This window comes from Geospiza fortis, unplaced genomic scaffold (assembly GCF_000277835.1).
Source record: "Geospiza fortis unplaced genomic scaffold, GeoFor_1.0 scaffold130, whole genome shotgun sequence".
Taxonomy (NCBI): domain Eukaryota; kingdom Metazoa; phylum Chordata; class Aves; order Passeriformes; family Thraupidae; genus Geospiza; species Geospiza fortis.
Genome location: NW_005054300.1, coordinates 6,007,357 through 6,022,767, shown reverse-complemented (window position 1 = coordinate 6,022,767; position 15,411 = coordinate 6,007,357). Strand labels below are relative to the sequence as shown.

Here is a 15,411-nt window from a genome sequence, read left to right as displayed (position 1 = left end):
TGAACCGCAACCAGCTGCACACCCTGCCCGAGCTTCTCTTCCAGAACAACCAGGCGCTGTCGCGGCTGTAAGTGCCTTCTGTGCCCGCAGGGCTCCCCTGGGGACTGCTGTGGGCTCATCTGGGGGGCTGCCATGGCGTTTGGAGGGACACTGATGCCTCGGGAGGGTGCTGCTCCTGGGGGGGTGTGCTGGTGGCTACAGGTCTGTTGTCCCAGTGAGGGCTCTGGCAGGGGAATGCTCCCTGTTTCTGTGTGAGCCGAGCGTGCAGCAAGGTGGGAAGTGGGCTGTGACTTGCAGGGGACCTGAGACTGGCAGTGTTAAGGATGTCCTTGTAACACATGGGGATATGGGATGAGGTGCTGGCAGTCTTGGCTGGGTCTGACATCGCAGAGTTGAGCTGTGCCTGCACAGTGTCAGGTGGAGAGGTGCTGAGAGCTCCTCAGCCTCCTCCCTGGGTGTGGGTCACAGGCTTTGGAGCAGGGTTCCCTTACACACTAGCCCAGGTTCTCATGAAAGGAGGGTGAAAGAGGTCACTTTCCAGAGACCTCCATGGAGCACAGAGAGCCCCACAACCCTGCTCAAGAGCTGCCTTTCTGTAGGTGTCTGGAGAAGGAGGGGGAAGCTCTGTCTGGAGAAGATCCAGCCCTTCATGCCTGCTGCCCCTTCCTCACATCACTCTACATGTCCCCATCCCTGCCTGGCCCTCTGCACCTGCAGAAACAACTCCAGGGCCTGTCTCTTGCTGTGCAAGCCCCAGCTCCACAGATCTCTCTGCTCCTCCTCCCTCTGTGCAGCAGCAGGCTGCTTGGGGAGGGCTGCTGGGGTTTTGATAAATATTCTCTGTTCCATATTGGGTTTCCCTTGCCTGGGGCTGTTTTGCTCAGGCAATGGTGCTTTCAGCAGTGCCAGCATTGTTCAAACAAAGTGTTTGCAGGCTCTCAGCTATGTCAGGCACCACATACATTGGGAAGGGTGCTGTGAGGAGCAGAGGGTGCGTGCCAGACTGGGGCTGGGTGCTCTCCATCACTCAGAGAAGCAGCTTATACCCTGTGGGTTGGGGTGGTGGTTGCCAGGACACAAGCTTTCTGCTTGCAGCATCTTGTATCTCCATTGATCAGCTGTGACATGAGGATGCCAGGTCCCTGCTGAGGCAAGGCAGGAATGGACAAAATAACTAAATGTGCTGAGATATTCCCAGGACAGGCATGGCCATGTTGGGGCCAGGCAGCCCGGCCTGTGCAGTCAGGCTGTGGCTGAGCCACTTTCTTCCTACAGTGCCAGGGAGTCAGTCGCAGAGTCCAGCCTGGGGCGGGTAATGAAGGGTTAAAACGCTGTGTGGTTGCCAGTATGGGATGTGTGAAGTGGTGGACAGGTGCCAAAGATGGGCCTAGGTAATGGCAGCTGATAGCACAGGCGTTCCATTAATTATCAAATGGCATTTGTTGAGCTCAGCTGTGCCATGTCATGGCGCCAGCAAGGGCCCATCCTCCTCCAGCCACCCATTGCATAACAGAAACACAGGCCAGAGAAAAATTTTACAAATATTGCTCTTTCCTTTTTAATCTTCTCTAGACTTAATACCAGGCTCTTTCAACAAGCAAACCCTAACAATTCATTGTGGAGATGCAGAAGAGCAGCATGTGTGTCTCCTACACATACAGAGTGCCCCTACACAGCTGCCAGGCTCGTGTGGAGCCAGGACTGTGCCATGGTGTGCAGGGGGCTGTACACACCCCGAGGGTTTAAGAGGGCTATGCAAGATGTTCCTTGCAGCCACCTCATGTTCAGGCACATTTCAGCCTCATCCTGTTGTTTTACTGCTTACTGCAATGTGGGGGTTATTTCAAACCTTTTCCCTCCCACCCTGTCTTGAAGTTGTTTTCTGGCAATTTCTGCCATGGCAAACTGCCTGGATTCCAGCACCTGGAGCTTTTCTTGTTCAATCTAGGGCTGTGGGCATGGGCTCACATTTTGCAGCTCCTCAACTATAGCTGGTGCCACGTCTTGGGGAGCTTTGATGTGTGCTTGGAGCAGAGGGTCCCTGTGATGAGCGGTAGGACTGGGGACAGGGGACACTCTGAGACAGCCTCCAGCCTCCTCTGCAGCAGGTTCTCCCACACACATTAATGAGGGTAGGGGTGCAGGGTCTGCCCAGAGAGCACATCAGGAGCCAGTGTCCTGGCAAATCCTCGAGTTCTGCATTTGTGCAATAGAGCCCATGTGCCAGAGGACCTGCTGCTCCCTCTCCTTGAGGCTGCTGGTTGCTGAGGTGCTCAGGGGGATGGCAGGGCAGGGGGTGCCCTGGGTGGTTTGTCTAGACACACATGCTGGCTTAGCAGGAGGTGAGATCGGGACCAGTGCTAGGCCAGCCAGTGCGGGAGGTCATAAGGACACTCTTAAATTGCTGCAAACCTGGGTCAGGCTACAGGGATATGAGTCAGTGGGGAACAGGTTTAAGCTAAATTGAAATCAGCTCTCCTTGAGCGAAATTGGAGCCTCCCCACTGGGCTTTGCACTTGTTTAACTGCTGAAATGGATCTGGGGTGGCCCCACTGCTCAGGACCCCCTCCCTGTCCAGAAAGAGGCCAGGACCTGTGCTGGTCTGGGAAAAGAAGGCTCTTACCAGCACCATTTTCTCGCAAACCTGATCTCCAGATCACTTCCAGCAAACAGGCTTCCCCTTGACCCACGACTGCAGCCACCCATGGCATGCTTCTCAAGTTCTGGAGTCCTTGCTAGGTCCTCATGTCCTCACACCACTGTACTGGCAGGTCTTGAATTAGCAAAAACTGACTGAATGAGTCAGGCTGAGATCTGTGTAGTTGGGAAATGAGGCTGTCTGGTGGCAGCTGAAGCAGAAAGGCAGGGGTGGATTGCAGGAGCTGCTGGGGGTTGCTTAGATGGGCCCTTGGGTGCTGGCCTGGGTGCTCTAGCCTTTTCTAGGCATAGTCTTGATGGATCTTTTTCAGCACATCAGTAACACAGAAGATGAAGACAAGTCTATTGAATTAGGGGTATGTGATACCCACAGAGCAGTTTCCCACCATACCTTTCCTGCTGATTTTTCAGGAGCACAAGAGGAGTCCCTGAGGTTCAGCTTGGGATGGAGAGCTCTTTGTGCACCTCCTGAGTGTCAGAGCCTAATCCACGTTGTGGTACTTTGTGGTCTCCCAGCCCAGCTCGAGCTACAATTACTTACATGGAGCTTGGCTGTAAAGAGCATTTGTGCATCGGGATAATGGAAAGGGTTGGAGTTAAACCTGATCCGTCGGGGCTTAAATAAACTGGGGAATGGCAGGAAAGGGCCAACGGGAAGCAAACCTCAAATGAGGGCATGGGGGAGGTGAGACGCCTGGAGAGGAATGTTTTCCCCTTGGAATTTGGAAATATTGAGCTGACGCCTGCCCAGAGCCCATTTCAGTCTGAGATAGTGGGGGTGGTCCTTGGCAGTGGGGCCAGGACGCAGGGGGACTCCCTGCATGGCTCCTTTATTTATGTGTGGATAACTCATTAAGCAGTGCTGGTGGCTGGAAATGGTGCTGAGCTGAGGTTTCGCTGGAGAGCGCCTGACCTCAGCGACCCGTTCTCAAACTGGGTTTAATTAAACTGTCAGCACTGGACGGAAGAACAAAGCTTTGTGGGCTCAGGGGGGAAAGCCAGGGTCCCCCCCAGCTCAGTGGGGAAAAGCACATCTCCTGTGAAGAGGAGGGGTGATAAAAAGATGGATCTTTCCTTCCAGTGAGGATTACCCAGGCAAGAAGGTGACCTCTTCTGTTGCAGTGCCTGGTGTTGGTCCCCAGTGTGCCACAGCCGTACACATCTTGGCTCAGCAGTGGTGCTCCAGCACAGCCCACCAGGATGCACACCAGGAGCCAAGGGGATGCTGGTAGATCTTCTTTCACCCTCTCTCCCAAGCTGGCAGGAGTTGTGGTTTTTTTCCCAACAGCCCCCAACAGAAAAAGCAAGCAGAGTTTCTCTCTGCTTCCTTGTGGGGGGGAAGGATAAGATAGGAGTTTTGTAACACTCTCTTCTCTGCTCAGCTCCCCTTAAAACCTCCTCCTGAAGCTGTTTCTAAGTCCCTTGGGGGTTCTGGATTGGGGATGGATGCAAGGAGGAGAGAGGAGTCTGGAATGGCTGTAGCAGCAGGGTGAGGACAGAAATGCTGCGGACGCATCATCAGGGAGGCAAAGACGTGGGCTGTTGAAATGTGCTAAAGGCAGCCAGGATGGCTATAAATAAATAGTTTTCTCCAAGGGAAGCCGAGCTGATGCGAGGGAGGAGAGGAGTAGTGGGTGCTTGGCTGTGAGGAGCTCTGGGGAGTAGCTCCTGCAGGGGAGTCACAATCCCAGATGGATGCATCTTCAAAGGAGTAGCTGCCCAGTGGTTTCCCTCAACAAAAGCTGCAGTAGCTGCTCCTTGCTCAGGCAGAATGGGAGCTGAGAGAGAGTGAGCAGAGAGTAGGGGGAAAAAAGTCTTGTCTCCAGAAGAAGGGAGATTTAGGACAGGGGCCACAGACTGTCAGTTTGTGTCGGACCCATGCCAGCTAAAATGGTGAAGGAGATGGTGCCACATCTTAGCTGGCAGCCAAGCCCAGGGGGAAGGGCTGCCGTGCTGCTCTCAGTCTGTAAGGGCAGGGGCTCCCTAGAAACAGCATTAACATCTCAATCAGGGCTGGTGACTTTCTGAGCCGGGGACATGTGAAATGTTGTAGGAGCTGGCGGGATTTTCACGCTCCTGTGAGACTCTTCTGTGGCCAGAGCCTGCAGAGGAATAGTGAAGCTCTATGGCTGCCTCTGTCTGGGAGCTGACAGAGGGACCAGGGGCTGGTCCAGACCCACTGTGGACCCAGGGGTATTTAAAGGGTTTTGAGGTGAGTGGCAGAGAGCACCACAGCTGGGTGTACTGCCTGGTTAGGAGAGATGATATTATGGCAAGCCTGGGGGCAGGTTCCTTGCACCACCCCTGCATTTGGCTAAACCCAGCCCTAATTGCCTTTAGAAAAGCAGGCAGAGAAAAATGGAGGGCTGCTAAATAACTTGAGAAAATGCAAATGACATCCTTCAAGAAGGAGAGGATCACAACCACGCCAGAGGAAGCTGTGAGCTGAGTAGTAGCAAAACAGGGTGACAAGTGAAAAAGGAGCTGTCAGAGAAAGGAATAACAAAACAGGCCCCGCTCAGATGGGGCTGGCTGCGTGTGGGAGGTGTTGCTTGCAAGACTGTACTAGTGACCGTTCCTCTTGGGGCTGCACCAGGAAAGCCCCCAGATAGGGAAGGCAGGGATGGAGGAAAAAATGTGTTCTTGGTGATGGCTGGATAAAGGAGCCGTGCCGTGCCCCCAGAGCGGGTAGTCATGCTGGTGCCAGGAGGGGACACTCTCTGGGGAGTGCATGTGCCACAGCTTTGCTCCCTCCCAGTGGGGGAGACTTGCCTGAGCCCCGTTTTCAATTTAGTGAGGGATATTTGGTGCCTGCGTGCTGGTTGGCTCCCTGGAAATGCTGTCACTGTGGTGGGCTGGCTCTGGCCGTGCCCTGGCTCTCCTGTGCCAGCCCCCCCCCCCCCGTCCCCCAGTCACTCTTGTTGGGGATTTGGTTGAGGTTCACTCTCTCCAGCGAGGTTTATGCTGGTTGTGGAGTTCAGCAAGCGCCCAGGAGCCTGCAGCTGCTGTGTGGGAAGGGGCCTGTGGGCACAGCCTTGTGTTTTCATCTTCCCCTGCTGGAGCAGGGTTGCTTTGGCTCCGTGGGCACGTGCCCCTTTGCTCTTTGCACAGATGTGTATGTGCTGATGTTCTGTGCAGAGGTCTGTGGTCCAAGAGCAAAGTGCCAAGCTCAGAGCAGAGAGCAGCTTTCCTGGAGCAAACCTCCCTGCTTCCCCTTCCCCAGCATCCCTCATTTTGTCCCAGCTCCCCCTCTAGCAGCATCCCCCTCCCCTTGCCGGGTGAGGGCCAAGTGTCCCCGCTGTCACCATGCCCACGTTTTGGACTCCGGGTGCCGCACCCCATCGCGCTCCCCAACAAAGCTCCTTCTGTTGGGGACAGAGCAGGGCTGGGGGGGGCCAGGCTGGGATGTGTCCCCCCGAATACCAATGAGGAGGGGCAGCGTGTTTACCCCGGGAGCTGGGGGGAGGGAGGAGCTGTGGGGTCTGTGTGCTGCAAGACACCCCCCACACCAGCTGGGGGGAAGGGGAAGGGAGGCCTCTCTGCAGCCCCCGGGAACAAAGAGTCAGTGTGGCTCCTGACAGCTCTAAGGAAACGCAGGGAAACAAATGTGCCACTAATAGGTGGGGAGGTTACCTAGGGAAGGATGCTGCCAGGCAGGCGGGCGGCCATCCCCTCCCCGGCGGGCTGCCAGGCACTGAGGGGCTGCTCCTGGCACCCCAGCCTTGGCAGGGCTCAGGGGGCTGCAGGAAGGCCAAGCTGAGGCAGGCTGAGATGTCCTTGTGCTTCTGGCCCATGGGGACAGCATCCTCACAGATACCTCTGGGGCTTTGTGCTGGGCAACCCTGCTGGAAAGGAGCACCCTTGTGCAGGGAGCTGCTCACTGCCTGCTGCTCTTCTTCCTCCATCATTAATGTGCCACGGGTCTCAGCTTTTTTGGGGGGGAGGGCAGTAAGACTCCCTGGGGGATCCTGAGTGCAGACAACCTCAAAGCCTCACAAATTAAACACATTCTTAAGATCTCTTTATATTTGAGCTCTTCCATAAGCATTTTGGGACTTGACCCACAGTCTCCAGAGGCACAGGAGTGCTGGGGTGAGGGTAGCAGCCATGGCCCAAGCTGCAGACGAGCAGCCTCCCTCCTTGCTTCCCACCAGCCTGGGCCCCATCCTGCCAGGGTGGTGGTGCAAGCCCTGCTCAGGGACACCCTGGCTCTGTTCTGTGCCATTATCCTGCCAGCGAGCCAGGGCTGCCAGGAGCGGGCATTGCCAGACGGCTGCCTGGAGATAATCTGCCCCGTTCCCTCCATGCACCCCGTTGTGCTCCTGACTCACGGCCGGCTCCACTTTTCTGGCTCTTGAGACGCTTCCAGGGTTTCCCTGGCAATGCACAGGGTCAAGCCCCACTCCCGGGGTTCTCTCCTTGAGCCACTGGTTCTGCTGGGCACACCCTCTGTCCTGCTTTGGGTGCAAACTTGGATTTGGGGTTTGTAATGTTATTAAAGTGAAAGTCTGTGGTGACGTGCAGCTTTCAGCCCCCTGCCCCTTTCAGCAAAGTCCTCTCCTCCACATGGCATCATGCAGAGCATCCCTGTCCAGCTTCCCAGTGGTGCACTGGCAAATGGGAATTTGCAGCCCATGGGAAAAAGCAATGAAAAATCAAGTCTTCCTAAAGCTGAGCAGCAGTGCTAATTACACAGCTATTAAAACACAGGAATTATTTATTCCCTGCCTGCCTCACAGCTCATTGCCTGCATTGTCCCACATTCAGCCTTTGGCCACCTTTGGTCCCCTGAAAGAGTTAAAAGAGCACTTGGAGGAGCTGATGCCTTTGTCCATCCGTTTTGAGCACAGCATAAAGGCATTTCCTTCCTCCTGTTTTCACAGCTCAAATAGTAGAAGAGTTCAAAGTGATATTAAAGAATCGTGAGCAGAATTAGCCTCTGGTAATTTGAGTTCCAGAATGTGAAGAAAAAAGTCTTATGCAGTGATTTGAGGCTAAGTTGTATCTTGGTACCACTGCATGTGCATCCCACAGACGTGTGAATGTGCAGAGCCAGGTAATTAACCTGCCTTTGCTGGCTGATCTTTCTGCGGGTGGATGCTGTAACCCCTCCTCTCTCATGCTGGGGCTGCAATCAAAACAAGCTGTCAGCAGTTTCCAGCACTGCTCCCAACAGGCTGCCTGTGTCGTGCTCTTTCTCTTCTGCTCCCAAGGGACCTATGGTGCTTTTGGCATTGGTGCTGGACCACACAGCCTGCAACCCCAACACCAGCATTTGGGCTTGGTGGGCTCCAACTTCTTGCCCAAGCGGGCTGCCTGGAGCACTGGGATGCTTCATCTAGTGCTGCAGGTGGGTAAAGTTCCCCATGCTGAAGTGCTGTAAGGGCCAAACAGATGAGTGTAAGTGGGAAAGATGCCCCTTTGCACACCTAGGGGCTTTCCTGGTGCAGCAGGGCTCCTAGGCATTGCCAAGGGCAAGCTGTGCCCTGCCTGCAGGGATGAGCTGAGGGTGTCCTGGTTTGGTGAGCCCATTGTGCCAATTGTGTGTGCCAGTTGACATCCATGTGCAAGGGAACCCTGCTGGCAGTGTGTTGGGTTTGGGGAGGTGGGGATTCACTTTCCCGATTCTCATCTGTGCTAAATTAATTATCATCTCAGGCTTATCCTCACTTAACCAGCGAGGCGCAGACTTCTGTGGCTGGGACTCCCTCTGCCCTGCCAGGGCTAAGCAGAGTATGGATTAGGGGGTCTTACCAGCTGCCTTCCACAACCCTTCCATGGTTGTTGCACCCCCTTTTGCCCACAGAGGCTTTTGTCCTCATTTGTATCTGTATTTCCCTTCAGGATAGGAATAGCTGGATTAATTTTTACTGCTCCCAAGGGAGCTGTTGGTAACTGAAGACATCCTGCTGTCTTTTCTTCTCTAAACTGGGAGGCAGGAAATGGCAGGGATGGTTTAGAATGGTTTCCTCACTGTGACCTCCTTCTCCCTGTCTGGTCCTCGCTGCCCCTCCAGTGAGGGATGGCATTTGAGGCAGAGCTGCTTGGAGAGAAAAACAGTGGCACAGACTTTCTGCAGGCCCTGGGGCTGGAGGAGAGATGTTTCTCTGGGAGGTGCAGCCAGAAAGAGCTTGACCATCCACTTGAGTGTTTGGGAAATGGTAATTTTGGGATTCTAAGGAGAAAGGAGGGAGAAGTGTTAGCTAGGTTGCATGGACAGAGTACTAAATGTGGAAAGCACAGGAATAGCTCTCAAAAAGTGTCTCCCATCCCGGAGCTGGGAAGTTCTCCACCCCTAGACCCCTCCCATGGCAGAACTGGGAAACGGACCTGGGAATTCTGACCCTGTGTCTCCCCATACCTTCCCATCCCTGGTATGACACTCAAAGGGATATTGTCCACCTAGAAGGCCCATAGGTGGGTGGGTGCTTCATCCCCTCCACTTCACCCCATCTAGGATGCTTTTTCCCATATGACAGAGACTTGCAGTGGCAACAGGGGCCTGGAGAGGAGTGTTGAAATTGACCTCACCATGGCACCCTTTTGGGATATTTGCCTATGATCTGGTGATTCTTCTTGCCATGGACCAGCACATATCCAGCAAAAAATGCAGCAGTGTGCTGGTCCGAGGCAAGAAGAGTGGAAATGCAAAATGGGTGTGGGATGGGGGTAGGTATTCAACCCCAGGGATACTCCACTAATTACCAATCATAGGGATAAAGTTGGGACCACGTAACAGGAGTGGGGATCTGTGCTTGTGGGGTAAACAGGAGCAAGGAAGTGAGGAGCAAGCAAGGGGGCTGGCTGCATTCCCAGGACTCGGCGGTGTTTCCAGCTCTCGCTGTCTGACCAGAGGCATTTCCACCTCCCGGTGTTGTCGTCCTGCTCCAGCTCGCTTGTTCTCCTCCCCATGGGCTCAGCATGTTGCTCATTCCTGCATCCTACGATTTCACAGCATCCCCGCAGCCGGGTGCTAATGAGATTAGACCCAAGCTTTAAGATGTCTCTCTCTATCCTTTGCCATCCAATTACACAGCCCGCATGGTATCTGATTGCCTGTGAGAGGGGAGGACTGGGGCTGGCTGGATGGGAGGATGCAGCTGGTCTTTCTGGGTATCAGCCCTGCCGTGCTGAGTGGTTTTCTTTTGGTTTTCTTTCTTTCTCTTTTTGTTTTTTTTTTTCCCATTCTCCCCTTGGCTTTGAGCTGCTTCGTTTGGCTTTTTCATCGCTTCTCGATGTGGCGGCTGGGCAGAATTTGTTTAAATTAACTGCTTGAATGGCAGCGTTTGTGTGTGTTGGTGGGGGGGAGCTCAGACAGCACCAGAATGGATGAGGGGGATTAAAGGTGCCTAATGGGTTCCAGATGGGCATCCTGGACTGGGAAACACCCCCGCAACCCCAACCCCAGCCAGGGGCCGCTGGTAAGGAGCTCGGGGCTGGGAGCTGGGATGCTACAGCAGGCAGCTGCCTGGTTCTCCTGCGGCAGGGAGGCTGCTCCGAGCATGGGCCAGTGGCACTGGGGTGCACATACTATGCAGGTAAAAAAGAACCATTCGGCTACATGGGAATAGTATGAGCCATGCTATCTATCAGGTTCCTAGGCTTTATTGTCTCAGCCCACCACATATTCGCACTAGGAATAGACATTGATACTCGAGTATACTTCACGTCCACCACTATAATCATTGCTATTCCAGTGTGACTGCCCAGCCCTGCTGGGGTGAGCAGGCAGATGCACCACAGGAAGCTCCTTCCCTGGCTGCCCTGGATCATAGGGTGCAGCAGGCTCTATTTCCTGCAGCAAGGCTCTGGCGATATGGGGCTGGGGACAACCACTGTGTGTGATTCCAGCTTTCAGAGGTGCCTCAGCTCAATCATTAGCTGACACTGCAAATACAGCCCACTGGGGCAGCACCACTGGTGCATCAGTTTCTGCTCTGCAGTCTTGGTTGCAATGAGGAATGATAATATTTAGTCTTTGTTGCCCTCCCCCTGGGCTCTAGAGGAGCTTGGGGTGAGCGCTCACTCAGTTCGACATTCCCACCACTGCAGATGTCAGCATATTTTTTTTCGTATTTACAGATGGAAAACTGAGTCACAGAGACAGGAACTAAATTGCCTGTGTGGCCCTGCCAGCTGCATTTCCCAGATCTGTAGGGGTTAGAGACATGGTGACAGCCCTGCCCGTCTTTCCAAGGGCTGTGCCTTCCACCAATGGCCAGATTTCTTCCCCAGAGCTGCGACATGGTGCCAGGGCTGTGTGTTTGCAGCCTGTCTGGTGGCAGAGCCTTGATTGGAAGCATGTCAGTCTCAAATGAGATGAAGAGTGTGGAAGTGAAGGGCTGCTGGGGTTTGATGTCACTGGCAGGAACCTCAAGGTCATTGCTTTTGAGTTTTATTAATGGCTGAGAGCAGGAGGAGGATATAAGCTGTGAGACAGTCATCTGCTGGGAATATCACCTGTGCTGTAGGTCAGCACATCATTTGGTGGGAGATTTTAACTTTTTAGGGGGGAGCAGGGCTACAGAAGTGGGCAGGTTTAATGGAAGTGAATATCACACAGAACCTTTTGCTATTGAAAGCTGGCAAAGCCCTGGTCCTGGTGGGAATGAGCCCACTCACCCTAAAATATTTTTTTGTGAAGGCAGTGGTTTGCTCTGGTGTGCCCAGCTGCATCCAAGCAGATGACTGAGCCAGGGAATGAGGCAAGGCTCAGGAGGGAGACCCACAGCCCCACTCCCCATCCAGAAGGGAGGTGTCACAGGGACACACAGGGTAGTTGGGAAGTGCTGGCTGACCTCCATCACCTGCTGACCCTCGACCAACACTCTGCTGGCCAGCCCTCCCAGCTCATCCTTGGCCTCACGTTCCCCCACCCGGCTCTTGTTTCCTTCCACAAATATTGAGAAAATAAACAGCACAGCCAAAAAGGGACATCCCTGCATCCCTCCACACACAGCTGCCTCCCCAGGGAGCCACAGGTGGTGACCCTGCATTCCTCAGTCTGAGGGTTAACAGAGAGAAAGCAAATATTGGCTTCTCCTGGGGCTGCTCCAGCCTGTGCCTGCTCCAGCCTGTGCCTGTGGCTAAGGCTGCCTCCTGCCTGAGGAAAGGGACTCGTGTTGCAGGCAGGTCCCCATCTCTGGCAGGGGTGGTTGCACAAACATGGCTCTTCACCCAGGTAGCTCGAATTCCCCGTTGTGGCCTTGAGCCTGCTCCTTAGGACAGGATATTCCTATCCCCCATCCTCCTTGAGTCTCTTCATCCTGGTCGCATCTCTTAGCAACGCCCCTGCCCAGGACCTGGGCTCTGTGGGGAGGGATGTGACACTTTCTATGCATCAGTCACTTTGTCACCTCCAGAGTGAGTGTGAGGTCGTTAACCCTGGAGCACAGTGAGTGAGGATGGAGCATCCCTGCCATGCCTCCCCCGGGTGGCAGCCGCTGCTCTGCCTCCAGCTTGACACCGATCCCCGCTACAGTAACAGTACGGGTGGCAATCAGGGAGGAATTAAAGGATAATTAATGCCAATCCACATGGAAAATTGCTCTCGTCAAACAAACCTGATATCATTTTTTTTGATGAGCTGACAAATTGGGTTGATAAGTAGCGACTGTGCTGACATGATATACCGAGACTTCTGCAAGTCATTTTTGCTCTTGCCTGGAGGATATTGCCATGAAAATATTAATATTCTGCAAAAGTCTGTGGAGCATTTCTGACAACATTCTTCACTGGTAGAAATCCCTGGGGGAATTGCAGTGGTCACCTCTCTGTCAGGGTGCAGTGGGGGTCTGATGGTGGTGAACTAATGTGGTGAACTAATTCTCACCATCTCTGCAAAGCTGCGGTGGTCTTGGAGTCTTTGGTGGTGCTACTGACTTTTGCCAATCAGCTCCCAATATCCTGGTCTCTTGTTGCCTCCTCTTCCTGCCTTGCACCAGCTGAGGGTGAACTGAGTGGCGTGGGTGATGCAGCTTGGGAAGAAACCACCTGCAGAGTGACAGAACTCAGTCTGGAGGACATGTGAGGCAGCAGTGGAAGGAGCAGGGCTGGTGCTGCGGGTGGGATGCCGCTCTAGCAGGGATGCTCTCCCTGAAACACCTGCACTGGGAAACAGCCTCATGCAAGGTCATGCAGCTGGGGAAAAAAAAATGTAGGTCACAGCTACGAGACGGGGAGCAGTGTCTGGGGATGTGGTTACACTGAAAAGGACTTAGCAGCCGTCGTGTAAGCCTGCTCTGGGATGTGGGCTTCCAGCTTGGGCAGTGATGGATGCACGGAGTAGCTCTGGGTACTGGGGAGTTGCCAGTTTGGGGGGCAGGAGGGAGGCCTCTGCTGAGCACAGTTTATGCTTCAGGGCCCACAGTTTAGAGAGATGTTGGGAAATTAGAAAGTGCTCAGAGAGGAAGTGCAGGATAATTGGAGGTCTGCAAAATCTGCCTTCCAGTGAAAAGAATTTAAAAGCTCAGTCAATTTAGTGTATGCAAGAGGAGGCTAGGAGAGAAATTTATCTCCATCTCTGCATACCTGCATGGAGAAAGGCCTGGTTATAGGGACGCCATTAATTAAAAAAAAGAAAAAGAAAAGGGAAAAAGCATAAAATCATTCAATAGCTGCGGGCTGAAACCAGACAAATTCAGACTAGAATTAAATTTGTCTTTATCACGACAGAGAGCAATTAACCATTGAACACTCAGCTGGGAAGAGGTGAATTGAATGTCCTTTGAAATTGCAAAGGAGACTGTACTTCTTTTCCCAATGGTGAAAACTGGAAGTGTCAGTTGGAGCAGAAATCCCTCGGAGGGCTCTGGGTCTGGGCTGAGTGCTCAGAGGTGTCCCAGTGATAAAGTGTCCCCTTCTGGGTGATGGATGACGCCCCATCCGCTCTCCCTCTCTGGGTACTGGGGACATAAGTCCAGTGCTTCCAACACAGGCTGGCCAGGTCCTTAATTGCTCTCAAAGCCCCCAAGCATCCCTGCTCTGTGAGGCTGGCAGAGCAAAGCTGGCTGCAGAGGCTCTTCTCTATGTGGGATGATGTGAGTTGATGTCTGAACAGGCATGTCTGTGGGTAGGGATGGGGCTGCCACAGCTGGGGGCTGCTGGAGGGGGTTCCAGGCTGGCCCTGCTGCTCTCAGCCAGGCTGGGGAGATCCACTGGCGCCACTCTTCCCACGCTCTCCCAGAGGATGCTCAGCCGTGGCCTTCTGACCTCTGTACTGCAGTCCTGTCTGAGCATCTTAGGCAGAAATATATTTTATTAGCACTGTAAAAGGGAAAGACAGCCTTGCTTGAATTTTATAAGCTCTAGAATACCTTGCCTGGTGAAGGGCTGGCTGAACTTCTGGGGGCTTTGGCTTGGAGCTCACAGGGCAAATGGCAGTGGTGGTTGAAGTTGTTCTCTCTCCCCTACACTCCTCCCTTGTCTATCACAACTGTTCCTCCTGTGCCCCCACCTCCACAGAGCCAGACAGGACCTGTTCTGCTCCTGTTCCCATCCATTTGCAGAGAGATGCTAGCAGTGACTGTGAAAGCAAGGCCAAAACAGAATGCTCCTGGATTATCCCAGTATGGGGTTTTCCTGTCTGTCAGTGCCCAAAATTGTGCCTGGAACAATAAGAATGTGGAACTGGGCTGTAGATGAGGACATAGCTCTGGGGAAGTTACATTGTATATTTGGGGACACTTATAGAGTGGAGGAATGCTGTGGGGAGCTGTTGGTGCCCCCGTGAGCAGGGCACTTGCAGCCTGCCGACCCCTGATCCCCTGGTTGTAGGACTGTCTTTACGTCCTCTGGGAATCTTTGTGCTCCTGTCCTTGCCGCCTGCTACTGCAGGGCCTGGGTTTTGTGCTTTTGCTTCTTTTTCTTCCCTTTATTTTCCAGCCTCTTTCACAAAGACACCTATTCTCCCCTCACCGTGCCTGGGGATTTACACAGAAAGCTCACCCTCAACATGGCAAAAGAAAGGCCCGGGCGGCCCGGGAGAGGAAGCGCACACAAAATGTGGTGTGTGGCTCTTTGTGTCCCCTTTGTAATTCCTCTGCACAATGAACTGCGCTGGCCACCCACCAGCCCCGGGCTACCCCAGGTGCCTCATCCCTCGTGCCTCTCGATGTGGCAGCGGACAGAGGTGGGATGCTCCTCACAGCGGCCGAGAGCACAGCCTGTGTGCTCAGAAAAGGGGAAATTTGGCCAGGATGGAGATGGCCACGTTCCTGCAGCAGCAAAAAGCACCTTGCATCCCCGCCAGCCCCCGGCAGAGCGCTGGGGGTCCCTCCGGCAGAGCCCTTCCATCAGCCCCGCTCTGACGGCTTTTAACATGCTAATGACCCTCTCAAGGGCAGGAGCAGCTCTGTGTAAAACCCATGTTCAGCCCTCGGTCATGGACATTTGCTCGGAGACACAGTGTTAAATATTTATCCTCCCCGCCTCCCCCCAGCTCCGCAGGCATTAACAATAGCGATTGCAACCGGCCCCTTCCCCCTCGCCGGGAACATGTGGCTCCCGGACCATGACAGCGAACGTTATCGTTTGTACCTGTGAATTATTGATAAGGTGTAAGATAGTTCTTGCGGTGAAAAAATAATGAGAGGGAGAGGCTGCAGCCTGGCAGGGTAGGCGCTGCTTCAAACCCTCTTCTCGAGGGGCAGAGCGGGAGGTGGGACCCTGTTCCTGCTGGGCCCATCCACCAGCTGACCAGGCCGGCCCTCAGCAGCGTGTGGCCCCCGCCGGGCGGCCGGCCCCGCCGGCGGG

The 15,411-nt window shown here is 54.1% G+C and overlaps 1 protein-coding gene across 1 annotated transcript in view; it reads left to right on the top strand.

Moving 5' to 3' along the window:
• Positions 1–15,411, top strand: part of SLIT1 (slit guidance ligand 1) — a 47,577-nt gene that overhangs the window by 1,079 nt on the left and 31,087 nt on the right. The window contains 1 exon segment of the mRNA XM_031061388.1: positions 1–67. This exon segment is cut by the window's left edge and continues 5 nt beyond it. Within this exon segment, the coding sequence (XP_030917248.1) occupies positions 1–67 (67 nt within the window).